Consider the following 27930-nt stretch of genomic DNA (forward strand, 5'->3'; position numbering starts at 1 on the left):
GGTGTACAATGTTGATGAACTTCTCCAGGCAACCAAATTTCTCTGTAATCTTCCACAAGCCCTCATGACTAACAGCATCAAAGGCCTTGGTCAAGTCTGTGAGTGTCTGTACAGATTTCTGTCCCTAACATTTTTCCTGAGTTGTCAGGCAGCAAACTCCATGTAGACTGTTTCTTGGCCCTTTCTGAAGCCACACTGGCTCTTAGGTAGATGACCATTTTTCATTTGAAAGATCAGTTAATGCCTTTTGTTCTTAGAAAATGCACTGTGCTCTTCTGTCTCCATGCCTTTCTTATGCTGTTGTTTTTTGTTTTGCCAGTAATTGTCTTTTCCAACATTATCCTGTTGAATTTGTACCTGTCCTTTAAAACTTATTCAAGTAGAGGCTGTGACTCAGTGGACAGAGAACCAAGCCTGTAGATTGTAGGACCAGGATTCAAATCTGGCCCCAGACACTTTTTAGTAGTGTGACCCTAGGCAAGTCATTTTACCTCAGTCCCCTAGCCCTTACTACCCTTCTGTTTGGAACTGATACTTAAATTGATTCTAAGACTAAAAGTAAGTGTTTAAAATAAGTTAAACTAAACTAAATTAGAGTATTAGCACCTTTATGAAACTTTATTTGGCTTTGAGTGTCATTAGCAGGCTGCTTAAAGAATCTGAAGTACTTGAGACATAAAAGCTGCATTGGATTTGGAAATCAGAATATCTGTTTTCAAAGTCTTATCTTTTCCACTTGCAAGCTATGTGACTTTGAGTAACTTTTTTTTTCATCTGTAAAATGTTAATTACGTTACCACTTACCTTATAGGGTTGTTGTGAGGATTAAATGAAATAATACATATAAAGTGTTTTTTAAAGTGAAAAATATGTACTTTATTTTATTTTTTTTAAACCCTTACCTTCCATCTTGGAGTCAATACTGTGTATTAGCTCCAAAGCAGAAGAGTGAGGCAATGGGAATCAAGTGACTTGCCCAGGGTCACACAGTTAGGAAGTGCCTGAGGCCAAATTTGAACTTAGGATCTCCCATCTCTAGGCCTGTCTCTCAATCCACCGAGTTATCCAGCTGCCCCCAAAAATACGTACTTTAAAAGGCAGTTATTATTTTGAGTTAGGGTATTACCATGGATAGTTTAGTTAATTTAAAGTGAAGGACTTGGTCTAGATTGTTTTTGGAGTTCTGTGATTCTGAGAAAGAGAATTGAAAAAAAGAGGAAAGACAAAGGAAGAAAAGAAGGGAAAATAAATGTATGTTATAGCATACAGTGTCACTAATGTTTACCATTATCATAGTTTTGTGATATTAATGCTATAGGTTTGCTGTTTTTGCTTTGGTTTGGGCTTTTCTTAACTTTTCTTGTGTCAAGAGACCTGTTTAGTTATCTTGTTGAAGCCCATGGAATTCTCAAAAATATTTAAAAATATATAAAATATCCAAGATTACCAAAGTGGCTGATTATATTGAAATACAGGGTAATGAGATATTAAAAAAGACAACTTCAAGGATCCAGGGTAAGAAATCTTGCCTTAGATGCTTCTTGGATCTAACAGTCTTGGGGAGTGGAAGTAAGAATGAGGGGTAAAACTTAGTCTAAATAATTTAAAAGTAGGAACTAAGTTTATTTCCAGTTGTGTGTATCTAACTTTTTCTGTTCTCAATATAATCAATAATCATTTTTTTTTGGCAAATGGAAATAATATATGTTAATGCCAGTACTTTTCCATTAAGATTATTTCTAAGTTATCCTCTCTAAATGTTTTCACATATATATATATATTGTATATATATTATATATTGTCTCCTTTATTAGACTGTAGGTTCCTTGAATGCAAGGACTGTTTTTTCCCCTCTTTGTATCCTCATTGCTTAGCAGTGTCTGGCACATATTAGGCACTTAATGAAATACTTGTTGATGTTATCATACGAGGAGCAATTAAAGTAACTGCAAATGTTTAGCCTAGAGAACAGAAAACTTAGGGAGACATGAATCATCTTCAAATAATGGAAGGATTGTTATATGGAAGAATATTTTATTTATTCTGCTTGACTCTAAAGGGCAAAATTAGGAGCATTGGATAGAAGATTTGAGCTTGGAAAAACTCTAACAATTAGAGCTATCTAAACATGGAATGGAAAGCTTTAGACAATAACTTCCCGTGGACATCTTCAAGTAGAAGCTGAATGATTTACTGGGGATTTTGTTGAGGAGTTTCCTGGTCAGCTTTTAGTTCTTATGAGTGTTTGCTGTGAAGATCAAATGAGATAATGTGTGTAAAGTTTTACAAACTTTTTAAATGGGAGTAATTATTATCCTTCAAGTGCTTTTTTTCAGCTGCAGAACTCTTATCTGGGAGGGCTTGGGTAGAGATGGGATGCAATGAGGAGACCAATTGGTTATCACCTTTTGGGGTCAGAATACTGTTTATTCTTTGTTTCCAAGGTTTCTAGGCTATGCTGACCCCAGAGAAATAGTTTTTCATCCTGATTAGTATGTGTGCAGGTTCTATTTGCTACCTTAATCTCTTTAAATTCTGAGTTGTAGGACATCATAACATTTGGTTAACTCCCAAGCAATTAGGTGGGTATGCTTTCTAGATCTCTTTATAGTTGTAAAACTCAGAAATAATAATAAAGAGGGCAACATGGCTTAGTGGAAATATTTCTAGCCCTGGAGCCAGGAAGACCTGGGTCCAAATACTGCTTCTGACATGTACTGGCATTGCGACTCTAGGCAAGTTACTCAGTGCTCTAGGACAGTGGTGTCAAACTCCAATACCTGCCTGGAGATGACCTTAATAAGATTGAAATGTACTTGAGAAATGATTGACAAAATAAATAAAAATATAATACAAAATTGAAAATGTTAATTTGCCATGCCAATCAAATTACCAAATCATTATTTTTTAGGACTAGAAAAAATAATAAGATTCATCTGGAAGAACAAAAGGTCAAGAATATCAAGGGAACTAATGGAAAAAAAAAAAAGGTGAAGGAAAGAGGCCTAGCAGTACTAGATCTCAAACTATACTATAAAGCATCAATCATGAAAACAATCTGGTACTGGCTAAGAAATAGAATGGTAGATCAATGGAGTAAATTACATATATAGTATATAGGGATAAAATGACCGTAATAATCTAGTGTTTGATAAACCCAAATATCCCAACTTTTGGAATAACTCACTTTAACAAAAATTTCTGAGAAAATTGGAAAACAATGTGGCAGAAGACCAATATCTCACATATTATACCAAGATAAGATAAAAATAGATATATGATTTAGATATAAAGAGTGATACCATAACTAAATTAGGGGAACACAGAATAGTTTAACTGACAGATCTTTGGAAAAGAGAATAATTTATGACCAAATAAGAGAGAGTATAATGAGATATAAATGAATAACTTTTATTATATTACATTAAAAAAACTTATACAAACAAAAGTATCATTCATTCTAGGAAACAACAAACTGGGAAAAAAATTTTATAACAAATGTTTCTGACAAAGGTCTAATTTCTCAGATGTATAAAAGAACTAAGTCAAATTTATAAGAATACAAGCCATTCCCCAAAAACAAATGGTCAAAGAGTATCAGCAAGCAATTTTTAGATGAAGAAATCAAAGCTATCAATAATCATATGAAAAAATGTTCAGAATCACTCTTGATTGGAGAAATGCAAATTAAAACAACACTGAGATACCACTTCACTCCTAAAAGATTTTCCAGTATGACAGTAAAGGAAAGTGGTAAATGTTGGAGGGGATATGACAAAATTGGGATACTCATGCGTTGTTAGTGGAGTTACCTTGATCCAACCATTCTGGAGGGCAATTTGGAACTATACCCAAAGTGCTATAAAACTGCATAATCTTTGATCCAATAATACCACTACTGGGTCTGTCTCCCAAAGAGATCATAAAAAAGGAGAAAGGACCTACTCATACAAAAATATTTATAGCAGCTCTTTTTTGTAGTAGCAAAGAATAGGAAATTGAGGGAATGTCCACCAGTTGGGGAATGGCTAAATAAATTGTGGTACGTGGAATACTTTTGTGCTATAAGAAATGATAAGCAAGATGATTTCAGAAAAAGCTGGAAAGATCTGCAATAGCTAATGCAGAATGAAATAAGCAAAATTGGGACAACATTGTGCACAATAACAGCAATATTGTACAATAGTTACCTGAAAATGGCTACTCTGAGCAGTGCGGTGATCTGGGACAGTCCTGGAAGACTTATGATGGGGAATGCTATCCAAATCCAGAGAAAAAACTATAGGAGTCATCTTTCACATTAGTATATTTATGATTTTATTTTGGTGTTTTATGTATGAGTTTGCTCTTATAACTGATCAATATGGAAGTGTGTTTTGCATGACAATAAAAATAAACTTAAAAGAAAGTGTTAATTTTTGGTTTTCTCAGTGCGGTTTGCAGGGATTGTTTCCATTTGAATTTGACATTATTGGTCCAGGCAACTCTCTAAGACTTCTTAAATTATAATGAAGGTTCTGACCCTCCATTGGTAGAGGTAGTTTCTCAAGAACTCTTCTATCCTTCCCCAATTGAAGAACAGAAAAGGAAAACCATGTTATAAACACGTGTATGTCAAGTAAAACATTTTCACATTGGTTATGTCCAAAAAAGGTCTCATTCTGCACTGTTGAGACGAGATTTTTACTTCTACCAGAAGTTGGGTAGCATGTTTCATAATTAGGCCTTTGGAATAGCTTTCTGTTCATTAGATTTCTTAAGTGTTTCAAAGTTGTCTGTCTACTGTTATTATCTATATAAGTTAGTTCTTTTCATCCTGCACACTTCATTTTGTGGCATTTCATATGTCTTCTTAGGTTTCTCTAAAATCATCCCCTTCATAATTTCCTAGAGCACTATATTATTCTATCACACTTGTATGCCGAACTTATTCATGATGATGAATCCTTATTGATGAGCTCTTTCTCAGTTTTCAAATCTTTGCTACCTCAAAAAGAGCCCTTAATGTTTTTGTGCATCCTTAGAGTTTATTTTGCTCAGGACTAATTTCCATCCCTTAACCTACCATCTCTAATTCACCCTTCTCTTTCTCTCCTATTTCCTGAATGAATGAAATGTATTTCTGTGATTGTGTATATTTTTCCTTTTTTTGACCATTTCAGATGAGAATTGATTTCAGGTGGTCAGTTGCTTTCCCTATCCCTTTGTTTAGACTTCTATCTATGCACTGTGGAGGCATTTTGCCTATCTTCTCTTCTTTACCTTAGCCTCCCATTTTCTTTTCCTCCTCTCTCTTTCTGTTCTTTTAAGACCAGTAAGACATCAGAACTATTTACTGGGCTTCTGCCTGACCTCACATAAAGGTAGAGTTCAGAGAGGCACATGTATCATCTCTCTATATTAGAATGTAAAGCAGTTTGTCTTTATTTAGTCTCATATTATTTTTTTGTTCATCTTTACCTTTTTATGTTTCTCTTGATTCCAGTATTTGCACTTCAGTTTCTCTTTAGCTTTGGTCTTTTCATCAGGAATGTTTGAAATGTCCTTTATTTTCATTAAAAGTCCTTTTCTTCCTATGCAGGATTATACTTAGTTTCATTGGATGATATTTAACTGTAAGCCAAATTAAAAAAAAAATAGATTTTGTTGATATCTTTTGTATTTATGTAACCTTATATCCCTTCTCCTCCTAAAGAGGCACCTCATATTATTTAAAAAATAAAAAAAGATAACAAGGAAGTTTATTTTTTTAAAATGTAGATTTTATTTATTTTTTTCCCTTTTTAAACCCTTGACTTCTGTGCATTGACTTATAGGTGGAAGATTGGTAAGGGTAGGCAATGGGGGTCAAGTGACTTGCCCAGGGTCACACAGCTGGGAAGTGTCTGAGGCCGGATTTGAACCTAGGACCTCCTGTCTCTAGGCCTGGCTCTCAATCCACTGAGCTACCCAGCTGCCCCCGGGGAGTTTATTTTTTAAATTTTATTTAATTGATTAATTAAAGAGAATTTTTCCATTGTTACATGATTTATGTGCTTCCCTCTCCTCTTCCCACCCTCCTCCTGTAACCAACGTGTAATTCCACTGGGTTTCACATGTGTCATTGATTAAGACCCATTTCCATATTATTGATATTTGCACTAGGGTGATTATTTAGAGTCAGCATCCCCAATCATATCCCAATTGACAGATGTGATCAAGCAGTTGTTTTTCTTCTGTGTTTCTACTCCCACAGTTCTTTCTCTGGATGTTGTTGTGTGGAGATCCATCTCCACACAACAATGTGAATAGTGTTCTTTCTCATAGTCCCTCAGAAATGTCTTGGATCATTGCATTGCTGCTAGTAGAGAAGTCCATTACATTTGATTGTGCCACAGTGTATCTGTCTCTGTGTATAAGATTCTCCTGGTTCTGCTCCTTTCACTCTGCATCAATTCCTGGAGGTCATTCCAGTTCACATGGAATTCCTCCAGTTCTTTATTCCTTTTAGCATAATAGTATTTCATCACCAACAGATACCACAATTTGTTTAGCCATTCCCCAGTTGACGGGCATCCCCTCATTTTCCAATTTTTTGCCACCACAATGAGCGCATTATAAGCCAAATGTGTAAGCCAGTATTTTTGCCTATTACAGTACTGTATTCTAATATTGTTGCCCCTTTATTGTGGTGGTTGCTAACTTGTCTGAGCCTGAATGATTCCTTGCATTCTTTTTCTTGACTGCTTGCTGTACCTTTTCATTGATCTGAAGTTCTGGATTTTGGATATAATATTCCTGGGACTTTTCATATTGGGATTTCTTTCAGGAAGTAACTGGTGGATTTATTCTGTTTTACTTTGCTTTCTGGTTTTTAAGAGATCAGTGCAGTTTTCTTTTATCATTTCTTAGAATATATCTACGTCCTTTTTTTTAGTTATGATTTTCAAGTAGTCTAGTGATTCTTAAGTTTTCTCCTAGATAATTTTTCCAGGTCATTTGTTTTTTTGCTATGAGCTTCAGTCTTTAACTTTTGGGAATGGTGGTGGAAATGGTTCTAGAAAACAATGTGAAAGTAAAAAACATGAATGTTGATATATTGAACTTATAGGATATAGGGAGTTAGGTTTGTGGGGCCACCAAAAACTGTAATTTTTTGTTAGAGACTGATGAAAATATACTTTTCTGCATGTAATTCTCTATAACACTAATTTTTATTATAATCTTTATAACAAGATGAATTCTGATAACATATTCCTTTCCTAACACTACCCATGAAATAACCCATAAAATGCAATATACACAAAATAAAATTGGTAATATGCAAGGTAATTTGTTCTTGATAGTAATTACCTAGAATTCTGTGACCTTTTGTGCTAGCATCTCAATACTGTGTATTGAGAGTCAATACTGTGTATTGGCTCCAAGGCGGAAGAGGGGTAAGGGTAGGCAAAGGGGGTTAAGTGACTTGCCCAGGGTCACACAACTGGGAAGTGTCTTGAGGCCAGATTTGAACCTAGGATCTTCCATCTCTAGGACTGGCTCTCAATCCACTGAGCTACCTAGCTGCCTCCTTAGCATCTCAATTAAAAAACAAAACAAAACACTGATTTCAGACAATAGTTACTTTTCATAATACATGAAATCTACAGTACCATATTATACAGCAAATAAAATTCTTAAAACTAAAACTTTTTTTAAAAAAACCTGAAACTTACTTTCTACTATCAAAGGTCAATATGAGATCATTGTATTACATACTATACTGTTGTAAACCTCTACCTTGGCTGAAAATGAAGGGAGAGATGCTGTGACTTTAGTCAACTCAGTAGACATCCATGACATCACTTTTGACATTGTCCTTCATTACTGGGGGCTAGCATTGGAGATCATGAAGGATAGATACATCAGCTTAAAATAATCCATCAGTGACAGTGGTTTAAGATCCTTATGATGGCTATCTGTCCTCCCTTTTTTTCCTCTACTGTCCAAGCTGACATGAAAGTGAAAGTGAGATTCTTAATAAAATCACCTGAATGCTTGAAGTCATGAAAGTTATATGGGGAAATGTTGAGGATTGACTGTATCTTATTTTTTGCATAATAATTCTTGTTGACTCATAGTCATTTGCCACTATTTGTTTCATCCTAATTTTCAAAGAGTTTGATACTTAGGCAAGGTTTTATACCTTTTATGCTGAGTTGCTAATCCTATTTCAAATTTTTTATTCCATAGTTTATTTCTTTTTCATTTTCATTTCATTTATAATTTTTTTAAAGCTTTTAAAAATTCTTGCTTCATCTTCTTATTTATGTTTTACTTTGACTTTTTTTGTTTGTTTGTAGATGTTTTGGAGTGATTCTCTTCTTTGTGTCTTTAGAGTCTCTATCACCATGATAGCTTTTTCTGGTGGGATTATTATTTTTTTGTTTATTTGCTTGCTTATTTTCTCAGTTTACCTTCTAACTTTGAACTTTATATTTGGGCCAGGCTCTATGTACTTCTGAAAGGAATATTTAGGTTGGTCCTGCTGCTGTTTTCTTGGGGTAATGAGTAATGTGTTTCTACAGGATCTTGGGGATAACTTGGGCTAGAAACCTGCAGTCCTCCCAAAATGTTGTGATGCAGGGAAAATCTGATTACTGCTCTTTTGGTCTGGTCTCTGCAAATTTCTATCCTGGGTTTGGGTCTGAGAAATATAGACCTATGGGCTTGCCACATTTGGAGTTTTAGTAGGTTGCTGCTAGCCTCAGCCACTATCAGCCAGCTGGAAAGCTCTGCTGTCCACATTGACAGTTTTAGACCTTCCTTTGGTGTGGAATTCCTACCCTGGTTATTCTTTTTCAGGCTTTTCACTGGGCTGGGAGCTGGAACTAAGACCTCACTCCTCTTCTGGCATCCAAGACACATAGCTACTGCTTTTTTCAAAACTTGTTACTTCTTGCTTGGTTAACAACTTAGATCTCATGACTGCTTCTAACATTGGACCTTAATAACTAGTAGCATGTCCTCTGTTTGCCCTGGATCTGTAACCCAGAACTGGTCTATAAGTGACAGAGTTGCCAATTGCTACCTGTTCCTGAACCCTACACAAGTTTTGGATCTAGGACCTCCTCCTGCCTATTGCATAGGCTTTACTAAGCTAATATGCAGTGCTCTTGTCACAACTCCAGCCCCAGTTTCCCCAGACCTTTCTGTCTGGTTCTCTTTACTGACTTGGAATGAAAAAAAAAAACACTATAATTTTTTTCCTTAGATTTCCCAATCAAGAATTGGTCTAGTATATTTTCTAGACCTGTTTGAAGAAGTTTTTATTTGGAGAAGGGATGGAGCTCACTGTACCTTTATTTTTTTTTCTTTCTGTTTTGTCATTGTGGCTCTGCCCTAATAACTCATAGATGTTTCAGGACTCATGAAAAGAAGAAAAGGTATTTGAATGAATTTTGGTTTTTAGATTTGCTTATGTTTGCTGGTATAATAAAATGTATATAATTTTTTAATTTCTTAGATTCTGATTCTGAATCTGGATCTGATTCTGATCATGAGAATGCTGCCTCTGGTAGTAATCCCTCTGGAAGTGACAGTGATGGAGATGATAGAGAAGATTCAGTAAAGCCAAGTAACAAGGAACTGTTTGGTGATGATAGTGAAGATGAGGGACTTTCTCATCATAGTGCGAGTGATAATCACTCTGAAAGATCAGACAATCGATCAGAGGTTTCTGGCCATTCTGACCATGAAGAAAATGACCAGTCAGATATTGATCAACACAGTGGATCAGAAGCTCCTCATGAGGATGAAGATGGAGACCATAGATCAGATGGAGGTAGCCATCAGTCAGAGGCTGAAGGTTCTGAAAAAGCACATTCAGATGATGAAAAGTGGGATAGAGAAGATAAGAGTGATCAGTCAGATGATGAGAAAATTCAAAATTCTGATGATGAGAGGCCACAGATTTCTGATGATGATAAACTACAGAATTCGGATGAAGATGAGAAAATGCAGAACACAGATGATGATGAGAGGCCTCAGATTTCAGATGATGACAGACTACAGCTCTCTGAAGAAGAGAAGATGGCCAATTCTGATGATGAACGACCAGCAGCATCTGACAATGATGATGAGAAACTGCAGAATTCTGATGATGAAGAGAGGCCACAGGTCTCTGATGAGGAGAAAATACAAAATTCTGATGATGAAAGGCCACAGGTCTCTGATGAAGAGCGTAGGCATTCAGATGATGAAGAGGAACAAGATCATAAATCAGGTGGGTAAATTATTTGTGATGAGTAGAATGTTAATTAGAAGTATAATTATGTACATTGTGGCCTGACTTGCCCATCCTTGTTTTTCTCCTCCATTTCTTTAACCCAATCTTTTCTAATCTAGCCTTCTTATTTTTCATCTAGAAGCTTTTAATATGTCATTCTTTTTTCCATTTAAAAAGATCTGATAGAGTAGTAAGAAGTCTTTAAGATAAGTGTTGGGAGGAGATTTTTAATAGGGAAGGAGCTGTGAAGTGGCATTTGTTCCATTTTCCATAGGTCACCATGTAAGATTGCAATAAGACAGAGTTGAAAGAGATGATCATAAAGCTAAGTTAGTAATGTTTATTGAAGAAAGTGCTTATCTAGGAAATACTGACTAAATATGGTCTGAGGGAAGTTGATTAATATTCTTAAAAGGAGATACCTTATGTCCCCAAAGTGAGAATAATTAATGAAGAACAATACTTGTAGTAAACATGATATTATTCTCCTTATTTGGTAATATTTACTGATTAGAGATATAGTATGCTTTATAGTTTAAAGCTCATTTTAGACAAATCTTATTAAAAAGAAATGGTATCAAGGAAGAAATTAATTATGCATTATGTGCCAGGTACTATGCTAAGTTTTAAAACTATTATGTTATTTTATCCTCATTACTTCCCTGAGAGGTATTGTGCCATTATCATCCTTCTTTTACCAATTGGAAAACTGAGGCAAGCAGAAGTTAAGTGACTTGCTCAGGATCATACAGCTAGTAAGTGTCTAAGCCTAGATTTGAGTTCAAGTCTTCTTGACTTCCGGTCCAGCACTCTATTCACTACACTACTTAGTTTTATTTCAGAGCTGTTGGCAAGTGTCCTGTAGCTATAGTGAATCTTCACAAAAAGGACTTTCCCCTTATGTTTATGGAATAGTTATTTTTTAATAAGGAAATGATCTGATTTTGTTATTTGTACATTAAGAAGAAGACAAGTTTTAATTTGAGTTATTTACAATTCTTTGGCTGTCAGACAGTAGCTACTCTTAAATACCTCAAATTGCCACTAGAAAAATGAACTTTAACTCCCAAATTATCCACCAAAGCAAAATTTCCACTGGGAAAAGATTCAAGAGCTGAGAGGAAAAAAGGCAGTGCACTGTATATGCCTTTTAATGCCTGCTGACTTTTTCCTTTATGACAAAGATGCTTTTTCATAAGTGCTAAGCTGTAAAGCCTCTGTTTTAGGTCTGAATCATATAGATTATGAATATGATTTATATTAATTAATTGAATCATCATCTTACTATAACAATGTCTTTGATTTGGCAAAAACATTCAAGAAGATGCTTATACAAATATAAATGTGAAAAGAGCAGTAAATATATTTTAAAAATATTATTTTGCTCATTTTATGTTATCAATATTTCAACCTTCCCTCCTTCCAGAGTCTTCCATTAAAATAAAGAATTAAAAAAAAAGATTCAGCAAAACTAATCCAGTCTATAAGTGGAGTCCAGCGGTTTATGTATTATCATTTCCTGCAAATAAAGGAGGGGGAGATGCATTTTTATGGTCTTCCCTGGGGCCAACCTTAATTATGAGAATTTCACAGTATTCACTTTTGATTATTTTATTGATTGTTCAATTGTAGTCGTTATGTATATTATTTTCATGGTCTTGCTTACTTCACTTTGTTCATGCATCTTCTCTTGCTCTTTATCAGATATACCTTTCTTTAAATAATGCAATAATGTTCCATTATATTCACATGCCACAACCTCTTTAATCATTTCCTAATCAAATATACTTTGTTTCCATTTCTTTGCTACTGTGAAAGTACAGCTGTAAATACTTGAATCTATTTGAAGTTCTTTCTTTTAAAAAAAATTGACTTCCTTGGGTGGGTGGAGAGGACAATTTGTATTTATCAGAAAGTAACTAAATGGAAAAGGAGTGTTTTATTGTTCTGTTATTTGTCCTAAAAAGTTTTCATCCTAAAATTTATACAAATAAAGCATTTTAATGCTAGAAGGACCAGGTATGTCTGCTGACTGAAAAATATTATAATTTTTATTTTGAAATAAAAAATTTCATCCTACTTTATGTTTTGGATATTTATACTAGTCACACTAACATAGTATGGCCCTTTAGGGTATTCTTAAATTCTGGTCCTTTTGGTTTTAAGGTTGGTTTATTTAAAGTAAACATTTGCTAGTCCATTTTCCCCATCAAAATTAACAAAATAAATGAAATTATTTTTTGAAGTCTTACTCTTATAAGATTGAGAATGATATTTTTATATGGAAGTGATACTGATTTCTCAAAGGTTTTGTCACCAGAGCATAAAAGGAAGAAGCTTTGTATGTGGGCCTAATGAAAGATTATCATCTTTCAGCTTTGCTATATCTGGAGGGAGTTTTCATCAGAAATTTGGCCCTTTGCAGCTCATGAAGCCACCTACCACCTGTTAAGGGTGTGAAAGGATTATTATCTTCATTGGTTAAAATGTATACATTAAATTATGCATTGTTTGAAGTATTGAACTATTCCTCTTGCATAAATAAATAGCTCTAGGAAAGTGGTATTAAAATGAAATTAACATGACAGCTGTAGATAGAAAGGCCCAGTAGATTGAAAGCCAGGCCTGGAAATGGGAAATCCTGGGTTCAAATCTAATCCTAACTGTGTGACACTTAACCTCAATTGCCTAGTGCTTACCACTCTTCTGCTTTGGAACCAGTACTTAGTATTGGTTCTAAGACAGAAAGTAAGGGTTAAAAATAAAAGAAATTAAACTTCTTGTATAAAGTTGGTCATAAGTAGGAATAGTCATTATTTTCCTTCCATTGAATTTCATTCTAATTAAAATGCTTATCTAAGTTGTTTTTAAAGTGATTTAGCTTAAAACTGAGAAGTGTTTTTTTTAAATAGTGAAGTCCTAATTGTACTTTCTGTAGAATCTGCAAGAGGCAGTGACAGTGAGGATGAAGTTTTACGAATGAAGCGAAAGAAAGCAATAGCTTCTGATTCAGAAGCTGAAAGTGATAATGAAGAAGGACAAAAAGGTAATCTTTGTTTTTTTTTTAATTTTTAAATAATTATTTTTTTAGTGGAGCCATGTTATCTTTATTTTTTTATTGAAAACTTTTATTTAATTAATTGGTTTAGAATATTTTTCCATGGTTCCATGATTCCATGATTCCCCTCCCCCTTTTCTGTTTTAAATATTCTCTTGGTGCATTATTCAGGATAATAAAACTAACACTAAATAATTTTGATTAATATGTTAGTGGACATAATTTAAGAAGCTAAGTTTACTCTGGACACTCCTTCCCCTCCCAAAACTGCCTTGTATTAATTTTGGGTATATTCCTTATATATGTGTAAAATATGTGCACAATTACTGCATTAGAATGTAAGCTCCTTGGGGGAAGGAACTTTTCACTCACTGTTTTTTTCCCTAGTGCTTAGACTAGTGCGTAGCACATAGCAAACACTTAATGCTTGTTGATTGATTGAAAGTTTAGCTGCTCTTTAAAGCACTAGTTGAAGGAGTATGAGGTTCAACTTTATGTAAAATCTGTTGTCGTGAAATACTGCTATGAACTTAGAGCTCTAATTAGAAGTGGAACTGGCAGCATACAAGCAATAGCACGGTGTAACAAAGAGCTTAGAACAAAGATTCATGAGATTTTTGTCAAGAGTATTGGTTCTCCTACTGACTAGCTTTATTATTTCTCTTTTGGGGGCCTCAAGTTCCTTATTTGAAAAAAAAAATGGAGTTATCTGCCCAGTCCAACTCAAAGAGTTGTAGAGATTAAATGAGATGATAAATCTAGTCATATTAGGTGAGCATAGGTAAATCATAACTTTGCTAGCTTCAGTTTTTTTATCTGTAAATTGTGGAGCTAATTCTAGTACCATCTACGTTGTAGGATTATTATAAATTTAGCACTCTGCTAACTTCAAACTTCTCTACAAATATTGGTTGTTATTACTTTGCAATTTTTGTTTCCTACCTGTTTAGTCTTTCTCCTCTTTATTGAGGCTAGGTATTATCAGATCCCTGTATAATCTCCATTGAAGGATGAAAGAACTATATATAACTTGGTTGTACTTAGCTGTTTGCCTATTAAACTGTGAATTTGAAAGTAGGCACCTTTTCTTCCCTTTCTTTCTATCACCACATATAAATTGCTTTGGTACAGTGCATGGTACATAGTAGGTACTAAATAAATGTTGACTTGACAATAAACCAACTTTAGTTGGCTGCCTCCTTGATAATTTTTGCAAAAATCTAGGGGATCCTTCATGTGGTTTGGACAGACTTGTGTATAAAGCAAATATCTATATATATGTTAATATGAGTTATGTTCCATATAACTTTAGTTATAGGAAAGTGTTGTATTTTTTTTTCATTCACTGAAGATAATAGTGAAGCCATGGATCTATTTGGAGGTGCAGATGACATTTCTTCAGGGAGTGATGGGGAAGACAAACCACCCACTCCAGGACAGCCCATTGTGAGTAAATACACATTCTGAACTGAAACCATTATTAAAAGTAAAGGTCATCTCATCTTATGATAATAAACCAGTAAATATTCTTGGATGTTAGGTAGATCTGGCCTTACTGCCAGTGATGTGGAAAGTGGTGCAAAACTCAGGGGCCAGGACTGTGTGGGTCCTGGTTTAGAGATTAGAAAGTTCTATCCCTCAGGTAGGGAGAGGCTTTTTGTTTCTCACCAATTACTATTTAAAAGTGGGAAATGATTTTTGATGTACAGAATTTAACTCTGTTAAGGATGTGAATCTATATAAAGGATTTTTTTTTTAAACCCTTACCTTCCGTCTTGGAGTCAATACTGTGTATTGGCTCCAAGGCAGAAGAGTGGTAAGGGCTAGGCAATGGGGGTCAAGTGACTTGCCCAGGGTCACACAGCTGGGAAGTGTCTGAGGCCAGATTTGTAAGGATGGGGGATGGGACAAAAAGAGCCAGAAGAAGGCCCTTTGGTGACAGTTACTGACAGTTGGGACCAGAGAGAGGATTCTGGGTAATTCTCCAGAGGAGGAGGGCGAGGAAGAACTTCTGGTAGAGGACTGGGAGAGAGGAGGAGAACATCTTAGTTCAGATCTGGTCCTGAGGGCTTCCTGAGGGTCTTTCTTTGGACATTGATACCCTGATTCCCTGGTCAAAGGCATCCCATCACTTCTCACCCAGTAAGACTTCAACGAGTTAACTAAGTTTTGGGACTCCATTTTGGGAGTGATCTCTTAGGCTCCTTCCCCCATTTCCCAACCTTGCTGAGAGACCCTTTCCGGTTTGACTTGCAATTATAGGAAGGGATAGAAATAGAATCTGAAGGAGAAGAGGCGGGAGGAGACGCTTAGGAGTGGGAATCCCAAGGGTTCCCACCTGAGTGATGGACTCCTTAGGAATAGAGAAGAGCACACCCCAAATCCCTCTGCCCTTCACTCCTTTCCCCAATCCCTGAATTGTGATTAATAAAAGCCATTCATTAGTCAGATAGCATTCCAGAGTGCCTGAGAGACAACGAGGAGGAGGGGAATCACAGCTGGTGTAGCTGCCTCCATTTTGGAGCCAGACCACCCTCTTTGAAGTTGACTGGACTCGGGGGAGGCTTGCGTGAACCCTGCCCTCATTCAGAATCAGATTGGGTTACCCAATACCTCATCTTACAGAGAAGCCTCATCCCCAACTTCTGTGGGGCGGCACGACCATCCAGGTCACCCAGTTTCGGGGTGACACCCCCTCGAAGTCTCGGCAGTCTATATTCGGCAGGAGGGGAGAGTTAGAAGAGAGTCTCACCTCATAGATTCTCTCTCCCCCTCCATCCCTAACATTGGTCAGCTGACTCTCATTTCTTATAGATTTGAACCTAGGACCTCCCATTTCTAGGTGTGGCTCTCAATGCACCGAGCTACCTAGCTGCCCCCTAAAGGATTCTATATTAGGAATTCTTCCATGACACTGTTTGCCATGAATCTTGATTCTGTTATTTGCCTTCTTTCACCATTGTTACTCTTCTGGTGAAAGTAAGGATTCCTCACAGACTCACAGTAATAGTTGGAGATAGGCTATAGAAGAAAGTGGAGGTTTTCTCACATTTGGGTCTCTTGAATCTCCAAGAATACACATTAGGTTTCTGTGAGGAAAATGAGGGAACTAGGTGGCACAACAGATAGAATGTTGGATCCGGATTCAGGAAGACTTGAGTTTAAATCTCACCTCAGATACCTGTTAGTGGTGTGACACTGGGCAAGTCATTTAACCTTTAACTGCTTCAGTTTCCTCACCTGTAAATTTTTTTGGAGGGGTAATAATACCACTTTTCCCCAGTTTTATTGTTAGGATCAATGAGATCATATTTATAAAGCACTTTGCAAACCTTAAAGTGCTATGTGCATATAAATGCCAGTTATTATTATTTTTGTTGTTATCTTGCCTGGTATGGGAAAAGCCTAGTGGTTACCTACAGACACAGGAGGCTAGTGAGCAAATTATCTCTTTTACTTGAGGCAGTTTAATCAAATATATTCTCACTCTTTTTTTAAACAAATGTGAATTGGGACATTGTGAAGTTTGTTATGCTATATTTTGTTTGTAGATACATTTTACTCTTGTAGTTAAGGTTTCATTCATTTCAGCAACATTAACTTGATACCCTTTAAAACAAATAAGGAAACAGACAAGATATATATGTTAAAAACAGTCGCATTTTGTTTACACTAAAAGAAACATGCAGAGAGGAAAAGGAGCATCACTTCTAGAAGGAAGCTATCCAGCATTTTAGAGTTGTCCATCAGTGTCATATTCCTATATGTAGACAGATGCAGCAAATCTTAATAGGCCATGTCTGAAAGAGGTAGTATGAGGTAGTGGGAAGCACAATACTGAACTTGCAGTCAGACAAACTTGAGTTTGAATATTGTCTCACATACTTGCAAATCACATCAGCTCTTTGCCTTGGTTTCCTCATCTGTAAAATATGCACAATGCTGTGCCTTCTTTCCTTGGTTTTGTGAGGATCAAATGAGATTGTTTGTCAAGTACATTGCAAAATTGCAAAAGTGCTACTTGAATGTTTGTTATTAACATCATTACTATGAGGACCTAAGCATTTCCCTAACTCAGATCTGGATCTAGAGATTTTCAGTGCTCATTTAATTAAGCCTCATTAACATAATTAGTTGTTGATTTTTTTTCAAGTTTGAGTATTTTATGCAAGATGAATAAAAATAAATCTGTTCTTCACTGTTTTTAATCCTCTTACAAACAGAAGCAATTGAAGGACCAAAAATTTTACTGTTTTCTGTGGTTCCTTTGCAGTGCATCATATATTTGCTTTTTCTCTGTGTACATCTGACCAGTGGTCTTAGATGATCTTTGATTGATGTCCTTTTCAGTTCTTCAGTTCCATAATTTCTTTACTAGGATGAAAATGGGTTGCCTCAGGAGCAGCAGGAAGAAGAACCTATTCCCGAGACCAGAATAGAAGTGGAAATACCCAAAGTAAACACTGATTTAGGAAATGACTTGTATTTTGTCAAACTGCCCAACTTTCTCAGTGTGGAACCCAGGTAATGTCCCTAATTATAGATTTTCTAATAGTGAAACAGCACTTCTGAGATGCTGCTATTTTTTTCTTGTTTTAAAATTTTTAGGGAAATTTCTGTTACATCGTAATTAATGATTAAGTTGCTATACCACATTAGTAAAAATAATTTATAATTTTGAAGTCTTGACTATAAGTGATTTTAGAAATCCCAGTCACGTAGGCTTATAATCTAGATGTCATCTTTAATTCTTGATTTTCAACCTCCCCCTACCTCCCATGTCTAATCTGTTTCCAAGACTTGTCATTTTTACCTTTGGGACATCTCTCTTATAGACTCCTTTCTCTCCTCTGACACTTCTACCACCCTGGTGCAGACCTGTATGAGTTCATCCCCGGATTGTTGTTATATATAGTCTGTAGGTCTGTCTACCACAAAAGCTCCTCCACTCCATTCCAGCCTCCATTTAATTGTCAAAGCAGTCCTCTTAAAGCACAGATTTGATTATGCCACCTACCTGCTCAGTAAACTTCCAACCACTGGGTTCAAATATAAAATTCTGATTGACATTCAGAGCACTTTCTAATCTGCCTTTTTTCCAGCCTTCCTCCCACCCCGGTTTCTGGTCTTATTCTCTACCACATACTCTTCCACCTAATGACACAGGCCTTGTTAATTGAACAGGGCAGTGATGGGCAAACTACTGCTCCCGGGCCAGATGTGGCCCCCTGAACTGTTCTCTCTTGCCTCATGACATTATTCCTAATCTGATGAATACAATGAGTAGGATACAATACAATGAAACTTCGAAAGAGTTGCCTTAGAAACAGACTGACAGATGAGCATTTCCTTTCCTTTGTCCTTTAAAAAGTTTGCCCTTCACTGGAATAGGATATTTCATCTTCTGACATTTTTTGCTTGCTTCTCCCATGCCTGAAATTCTCTTTTTCCTCACCTCTGCATTCTGGCTTCTCTGGCTTCCTTCAAGTCCTAGCTAAAATCTTACCTTCCACTAGAAGCCTTTCCCAATGCCTTTTAATTCTGATGCCTTCTCTCTGTTGAGTATTGAGTTTATCCATTATATAGCTTGTTTGTATTTACATGTTGTTTCCTCCATTAGGTTACCAGTTCCTCAATACAAGTTCTTGTTTTCCTTCCTTATTGTTTCCAGCAGTGCTTGGCCCGTAGTAGCTGCTTCTTAAATATTTATTGACTGACTTTTTAAAGGGCAGCATCCTTTGTGTTTGAAGCTATGTGATACAATTTGATTACTATGGGGTGCTCTTTTAGAATTTTTTTTTAGTGGGTTTAGCAATTTATTCAGCCTCTTAGTGCTCTTCCTTGTGACCAATGCTAGGCATTTCCCAGCCTGTGGTCAGAAGAAAGTGAAGCTAATTTTCCTTTTTTACCCTGTTCTAACCATAAACCAACCAACCTCAGAGGGGGTTTTTCAAACCTTTTCAAAGCCTTTCAGGAAAATTGTTGCAAAATTCTCTTTTTGACAAGAGTTAATGTTTTTAAATTGAGTTTTGAGTTTTAACTAATCTCTCTTCTTAGTAAAGATCAATCCCAAAGGAAAATTACTAAAATTATTCTGAAATACTTCAGATTGAATTATGAAGGTGTAACAGGTAGGGCAAATGAATCTTTTTTCTATCCAAGCTTGAATGAAAGTGACATCATTCAAAATAAGATAGGAGGAAATTAGATAAAATGTATGTGTGTGTTCCTTTTTTAAAGTTTTACTTTCAGAACAAACCTTTTAGAGTAGAAAAAGCATTTTTTTTGTTCCTTATGTAGTTGGATACATTTTTAAACAATATCTCATATTTTTATAGTTAAAATATAAGATATCCTTCTAAAGCTTTTTTAGAAAATTTTAATATGAAACCATATCATTTGTTAGGTAGGGCTATTGAGTAGAATTAAATAAACTACTTACTAGTTTGTATATTTTGGGCAGCTAAGTGGTGCAGTGGATAGACTACTGGCCCTGGAGTCAGGAAAACTCATCTTCCTGAGTTCCAATCTGACCTCAACTCTTCCTAACTGTATGCCCTGATCAAGTCATATCATCCTGTTGACCCTAGTTTCTTATCTGTAAAATCAGTTGGAGAAGGAAATGGCAAATTACTCCAATATCTTTGTTTAGAAAACTCCTAATGGGATCAGAAGAGTTCGACATGATTGAAATAACTGAATAACCATTTGTGATTTGCATTTTCAGCATTGTGCCAGACATAATTTTTCTAATGTTATCTGAGCAATTCCAGGTATTTCCTTCTAATACCCAAATACGTTTTGTAATCTCTTCTTGCTGCCAGGAATGCTGATTGATGTACAAAGGATATCCTTTGTGTTCCATTAAAGTTTCCTGTCTCCAACTCATCATGTATTTAGCCAGAATAAAGAATGGAGCTATATAATTAGAAGAGTACCAATCACTGATGATCCATATAAAGGTTGATTGGGTTATCCTTTTTGCTCTTTGATTATCAGATAAGTTAGAGGTGACTGTTGAGAAGACTATTTTTTAAGAGTAGCTCAGAATTTATTTAAGTTCATCTTTTAATTTTGGTTAAATGATAGTTCTAAAACTGGCTACTTCTTAGCCTTTTGTATTGGAAGTTGCTCAAGTTCGTAGGAGTACCTGTTAATAGAATAATATTCCTGTTATCCTATATAAAAGTTTATTTTACCTTGATAAAGCCAAATGGAAGTAGCTATAAATATTTTTGCACAAATAGATCCTTTCTCCTTTTTTTTTTTTTAATCTTTGGGATACAGACCTAGTAGTGTATTCTGGTTTGTTTTGATGATGGTCAAAATTTTGTTTTTTTAATGGAACCAATCTTTCATGAATCCCTGGTTCCTTCTTTGTCTCCCATTCCATCATTTTATGTACTTATTTCCCTCCCAAATACATTGCCTTACACTTTCCTATGTTGCTGAATTTCATCATGTAACTGTTTGAATTTTGCTATTTTCATTTTATTTTACTTCATATTTTCAGTATATAAAACATCTGTACAAAATAAAAACATTGAAATGGATTTTTCTCCACCTTGCCAATTAAAAGGAAGAAGATAAGGTAGACATAAAATGAACTATTTATACAACTGAATATTAAACAGTGTTTCATTTAATAGTCAGCATTGGTGAAACACTGGAAAAAGTGGGCATAATAAAGAACATAAGCGTGATGTGCTTAAATTTGAATATATTATTATTTCACATAATTTGTTAATTTCTTATGTGTTAGATATCAAAACTAATTGAAAGTATTAATGACAAGTGTAAGACCTAAAGGAGAAAAAAAAAAGTTATAGGACAATTCACTAAGTAAGCTAAAAATAAATATCATGAAAGGATCAACTTTAGAAACTCTAATTCAGTTCTTTCTTCTCTAGTTTTGGACCACTAAAACAGTATTAATATTATTTTTAAGTGAAACCTAAACTCTGGGCAATTCAACATGATGGATTTTCTCAAATTCAGTTCACTATTAGATTACTGTTACCTATGGTCTATATGCTGGAAGACATAGAAAAAAAAGAATATCTAGGAAAAAAGAGTATTCTAAATCATTATATATGGAATTTATTTCAAGTAATATGTATTAGCACAAAATTCCAATATGACATAATAATTTAAACTATTAAATTATTTCTGAAGGTACCTAGTCTATATGTTTAAAAATGTTTATGTATTTTACTAAAGAATTCTTCTGTAACATACTAAATATGACTGACATCAAATGATATTTTTGTCCATTTGTAGACCTTTTGATCCTCAGTATTATGAAGATGAATTTGAAGATGAAGAGATGCTTGATGAAGAAGGTAGAACCAGGTTAAAGCTTAAGGTACTATCATGTATTCTTTTTTTGTAGTTTTTGAATCCCTTTCATTAAGTAGGACATGCAATAACTGGAGAATTTCTTTTTAAGTTGAGTGTCTGTGTCAAGCAGGTAAATCAGAAGAGAATCAATAATTATTGATTTGATTTTGATATTGATTGAAGGAAACATTTCTTTTGATAGAAGATAATATCATTTTTCTGTCCAAGTATCACAGTTGTTACACTTATTTGCAGTAATAGTTTCTTGACTTTCTTATAGATAAGTTGATAGACATTTCCTTCAGTACCCATTCCCAGGGAATGTATTCTAGCTATCTATCTGAAATAGGTAAGTCTTAAAATTTCTTATACATTGTAGGTGCTCAGTGTTTGTTACTGATTTGAATTTGATTCTGTGGATGATACACAGTCATGTTCAGACACCTTTGTTTCCTATATATAATACTTTGGATAGTGCCATGTTTCTAAAGTCCTCCCTTTCTCTCAATGCCTTTAATTACATGATGAAAGAACCTCTAATTAAGTCCTCAGTTCTCATTTACATCTAATATCATACAGGGTGTCCCAAAAGTCTTAGGGTAGTTTGAAGCTATAGAGGTCAATAAGTTTAAACCACAGAGCTTAAAACTGTACTAAAACTTGAGGTACCTTGTATAGCTCTCATAATCTTCAATTAAAAAGAAGTGCTGATTAGCCTTTTAACCTAGAAGACTGAACATTTAGTCTGTGAGACTGGGATGGCATTAGCTAGCAGGAGACATTTTTAAGCTTATAATAGGTTGTCAGGTTAGACTTCAGATATTTGAAACTGCACTACTATAATCTGTAGTGTTTCCTATACATACGACTTTTAAAAAGTGTCCACATTTTTGCAAATTATCTTAAGCTGATTTGGAATATGAACCATGAAGAGTTTTGCCACTCTTAAGTTTCAGGTTCCTGGAGTCCAGTCAGTGGAAAGAGTGCTGGATTTAGTGTCAGAAGACTCAAGTTTGAATTCTAGCTCTATTATTTGCTAGTTGAAACCTTGAAGAAATCATTTAATCTCTATAGACCTCACATTCCTTAACTATAAAGTCAAGGAGTTGTACTACATTATCTTAAAGGTCCCTTTTTTCTACTATGTGCCAGATCCTGGGGTTATAAAGACAAAATGAAGAAGTCTTTGGAGCTTATTTATTCTATTGGTAGGACACAGATAAGTAAATAAAATAATTAAAAAAAGGAGAAAGTATTAACTGCTGAGGAAGTCAGGGACCTTCACAGAGGTAGCAACTAAACTGAGACTTGAAATTAAAGGAAGGGTCTAAGACAGTGATGGGCAAATTATGGCCCCCCGGGCCAGATGTGGCTCCCTGAAATGTTCTATTCAGCAGCACGACATTATTCTTAATCTGATGAATACAATGAGTAGGATACAATACGATGAAACTTTGAAAGAGTTGCCTTAGAAACAGACTGACAGATGAGCATTTCCTTTCCTTTGGCCCCCTTTTTAAAAAGTTTGCTCATCACTGGTCTAAGAGGTAGAGAATGACAAAAGTGAAGCAGTCCCTGCTATCAAGGAATGTTATGTTCTGCCAAGGAAGACAACATGTACCTATACATATATTCATATAGAGTAAGTAGGAAATAATTGCAAGGTAGTTTAGGAAGGGAGGATACTAGCACCTGGTGAGGATTAGGAAAAGTTTCACATAGAAAGTAGTACTTGACCCGAGTCTTGAAGGAAGCACAGGAGAGAAGCTATTGCAGATATGGGAGTTGGTTCAAAGACACAGAGGCTATGATGTGTGAGGAACAAGAAGAGGATTAATTTGAGTAACTATAGAGTGTAGAAAGCAAGGTAATACATGATGAGGCTGGAAAGATAGATGGGTGATTGGTTGTGAAATACTTTAAAAGCCAAATAAAAGAATTCGTATTTTGCCTCAGAGGTTAATAGGGAACCACTGGAGTTTATTGAGCAGGGGACTGATATGGTCAGATCTGTGCTTTAGGAAAATCATTTTGACATCTATTTGAAGAATAGCCTGGAGTAGAGATAGATTCCATTTGGAATGCTTTGGGGATAGATTGCACAAATGCATACTGGAATTCCAGGGAATAGCTTGGTAGTCTAGAATGCCTGCAAAGTAGAGTACAGAAGAGGTAATAAGCCTAGGAAACCTGAATGGAGCCAGGTGGCTGATGGCCAAAAATGCTCACAATGAGGCATATGTGTTTTATATTAGAGGAGATAGGGAGCCAGGGCCAAGAAAGATTAATTAGACTGTGGAGAGACTGTATCACTAGAGGTGATAAGGATTTGACTGGGCTATCTATCATGTCACGGGAAGAGCAGGAGATACTCATGAGAGTTATTGACAGGGTAGAATTGACAAAACTCTTCTCTTTTGACAAAAAGTTCTCTTTTAGAGCAGAATTCATTATGGGGCAAAGTTATCCTGAAGCTTGCCCAAGTGGGTTTAATACTCAGATACCTAAAGGACTTTGTTAGAAAGGGCCTCAAAATGTAAGGATAACATTATATTGACGTTTCTGTGTATTAGTATTATTTTGGTTTATAAGATCAGATAGAAACATTCCTATTTTTCAGATTAAAAAATGAAGGTCAAAAGAAGTTAAGGGACTTTTTTTATTTTATTTTTTATATTTTAAACATCTATTAATATTCATTTTTAACATGGTTACACACCTCCACTCTTCCTCCCTCCCCCCCCCCCCATGGCCGATGCACATTTCCACTGGTTAGTTAAGGGACTTTTGCCCAAGGCTTAACAATTACCAGCTGATATTTAAATTTCTTCTTGACTCTTGGCCTAATTTTTTTCCTTGAGAACACATAAGTTCTTATTAGCACTGAATATTTTTATGTCTGGCTATAATGTTTTCTAATTTATAAAATATTAATGATATTTCATTGGTTTATTGATTCTCTTTCTTAGTCCCTATTGTTTTTTCAACTGTTCCCATTTTTTAATAGCTACTCTTCCTTGTTTTGATTGCCTTTGATCCACTCTAATAGGCCTATCAATTGTTTGCCTTTTCCTCTAATTTTTGCTCTTTCCTTTTCCTATTTTTCATGATATTTCTTAGTTGTATGTTTTTTATTTGTTAGACCATAAAATCTCAGACACTCACTTTTTTTTTTGAAAATTGACATTTTCCCTCAATTTTTTTCATCCCAAACCTTAGTACCATCTTGAGCACCTATGTGTAACTCAGAATTTTTAAAAGTTCAAAACCTTGGTATTTCATGAAAAATAAGAAACTTTAATTTCTCTTTGACATTAAAAAGTAGATCAGTTAAATTTAGGTCTGCATAAAAACTCAGGCACTTTCTCTGGCTATAAAGTTAACCGATCAATGAGTAAGAAACAATGTGTGCAGATCCCGAATTGAACATTAACAGGAAAGGCTTTGGCAATAATTTCTATGTGTCATTTATTTACATTATTAAATGTATATATGTACATCTTTGTCTTCAAATAGAATAGCATATATAGAACTGGTACCTTTTAATGAAGAAAGAATTGAGTATATCCTGCTAATACTGTCATTTTTAAATGTGAAAGCCAACACCTAATTTGTTTTGTAATTCCACAGTAGTGTTTTTAACATAGTGCACACAGTTTAATATGTCAGGTTTTTTTTGTTCTTTGTTCATACTAGTATATGCATATATTTCAAGTTTTTTTGTTTGGGGAAGGAAGACAAGAGTAACTACCACTACTTTGAATTTTTTTTTTTTTTGATTGCCTGGCTACTGTGATTTTTGTGGGAAGGAAAAAAGAAGGGAGGAGAGGACTTATGATAAGGGCTGTTAGAATTTTATCTATAAAGGCAGTGGCAGGTTAAACAGAACCTCCCAGAAAGGCTGCTGTGTTTTATCTAGGTGGTGGTAGGAACACCTGCATGTAATAGTCTTTATATTATGTATTGGAAGCTCTTATTCAGATGTGTTTATTAATGATTGATTATTGAACATTAGGGAATATGGTTTTGCCTCATTTGCCAAGCCAGGATAGGGAGAAGTTATTTGCCACTTGTTATTGACAGATTGTGTATCTGCTATTTCTCTTAAATATGAATGATAACTAATTTATATATCTATTTAGGGTTTACAGAGAGCTTTGCCCAAAGTAAACCTGTGTGGTAGATCTTGGCAGCATTATCTTCTTTTTTGCAAATGAGAAAATAAGGCAGAGATTAAATGATTTACCTCAGGTCATTAACTATAATTAGTTCATGGCAGAATTGTGTCTCCTGATCAACAAACCCATGTATTCTTTACACTACTTTATGATTATGCTTTTCTTTGGTAGGTGGGAAGACAAGGACAATAATTTTTTAAAATCTGGCTTCAGAGAGAGACAGAGAGAAAGAGACAGAGACAGAGAGAGAGAGAGAGAGAAAATATGTGTGTGTGCACGTGCACGCGTATGTTGTGTGTGCATGTGTGTTTGTGTGTGTGTACATATGTATTATATACATATATTATATTTTTTAAACAGGTAGAGAACACTATACGGTGGCGAATGAGGAGGGATGAAGAAGGAAATGATATTCGTGAAAGTAATGCTCGAATTGTTAAGTGGTCAGATGGAAGGTTAGTTGAGATTAACATTCTGTTTTCAATAAGCGAAAGAAAGGTTTTGAAATACAGAGGGATGGGGCCCAGAAGACTGAAATGTTAGATGGGGTAGAATCTTTGAATGGGGAATATAGCCAAATTTAACCAAGAATTTGTTCAGCATCTAGGTCTTAATTTTTCACAAGTTATTGTAAAAATAAGTGGAGAGGAGGGTGAGTTTGTGATACATCTTTAATTATGATGACAATAAAATGCCACTTTCCATTTTGGCCAGAGCACATAAAGATCACCTACTGATGTAACACTAATTGCCTCTTAGTATTTTTGGAAACTGTTATTAATATATTAATAGTCTTGGGAAAATCTCAGATAAATTATGTTCTAATTGAAAGAATAGATTTTTTTAGCTTTTTACATTTCCCAGCAATAGCTTAATTTTTCATACTGTCTTATTTTATTCTATTTTTGTTCCTTTCTGAATTATATGTTGCTAGTGTTGTTACTTTTAAAAGATTTTTGAGAGCGCTTGTTGTCTTTACATCACTTTCATTTCTGAATATATTCCCCAAATCAGTTCAGTAAAACTAATTTATTAGCTGATCTGACAGAATCATCAAATACTCCATGTGCCTCATCTCTTACCTATAAAGTGAAGGAAGGTTTATTTTCTCTAATATCAGGCACTTTTATGTTTTAAATGAAAAAAGAAGGAAGAATTTTGTATGACTCATTAAATATCCACATTGCTAACATGCTCAGTATTTTTTCCTTCCTAAGCATGTCACTTCATCTAGGCAATGAAGTTTTTGATGTCTACAAAGCACCATTACAAGGGGATCATAATCATCTGTTTATAAGACAAGGTACTGGTCTTCAGGGACAAGCTGTTTTCAAGACAAAACTAACCTTCAGGTAAATATTCATATAGTACCAGTAATCTATAAACTGCCAAATTAGATGTTTTTGTTTTTTTTCTCAGTCTTAATCCTTTTTGACTTATCTGTTGCATTTGATGCTATTGATCACACTTTCCTGGATACTCTTTTCTCTCTGGGTTCTCATGACATTACTTTCTCCCATTTCTTCTTCCTGCCTGACCACTTCTCAATCTCCTTTGCTGGCTCATTATCCATATTACTCCCTCTAACTATGGATGTTCCCTAATGCTATTTTCTAGGCTCTTTGCCCACCCTCCCCCCACCCCCTTTTCACTCTTGGTAATCTATCAGTTCCCATGAGATTAACTATCTCTATGAAGATGATTCATAGAAATATATATCCAGTCCCGTTCTCTCTTTCATGTTTCAGTACTACATCCCTAATTGCCTATTGGACATTTCAGACTTTATTATCCCCAGATATATCTCAAATTCAAACTAAGCTCATTATCTTTTCCCCTCAATGTTTTTCTCTTCCAGGCCTTCCTATTTCTTTTGAAACCTTCCAGCCTTCCTCTTCTGGGAAGTGTCTGACTCATTCAATATCCAGATTACTAATATGTTAATATTTGCAATCTAGAGAGTTTCTTTTAATTCCTCACTTCTTCTCACCCTTCCTATCTAGTCAGTTTCCATCTCTTACTGTTTCTACCTCCTTAATGTCTCTCAGTCTCACCCCTTCTCTCTGTTCACAGAACTATCACCTTAGTTCAGTAACATCTTGCCT

At 35.2% G+C, this 27930-nt stretch overlaps 1 protein-coding gene across 2 annotated transcripts in view; it reads left to right on the forward strand.

Moving 5' to 3' along the window:
* Positions 1-27930, forward strand: part of LEO1 (LEO1 homolog, Paf1/RNA polymerase II complex component) — a 55228-nt gene that overhangs the window by 6747 nt on the left and 20551 nt on the right. For both annotated transcript variants that reach the window (XM_044662237.1, XM_044662239.1), the window contains exons 2-8: positions 9488-10246; positions 13188-13295; positions 14659-14753; positions 17686-17831; positions 21588-21672; positions 26186-26280; positions 27043-27177. In XM_044662237.1, coding sequence (XP_044518172.1) covers positions 9488-10246; positions 13188-13295; positions 14659-14753; positions 17686-17831; positions 21588-21672; positions 26186-26280; positions 27043-27177 — 1423 coding nt within the window. The remainder of the gene's footprint in view (positions 1-9487; positions 10247-13187; positions 13296-14658; positions 14754-17685; positions 17832-21587; positions 21673-26185; positions 26281-27042; positions 27178-27930) is intronic.

Source organism: Gracilinanus agilis, chromosome 2 (assembly GCF_016433145.1).
Source record: "Gracilinanus agilis isolate LMUSP501 chromosome 2, AgileGrace, whole genome shotgun sequence".
NCBI classification, from domain to species: Eukaryota; Metazoa; Chordata; class Mammalia; order Didelphimorphia; family Didelphidae; genus Gracilinanus; species Gracilinanus agilis.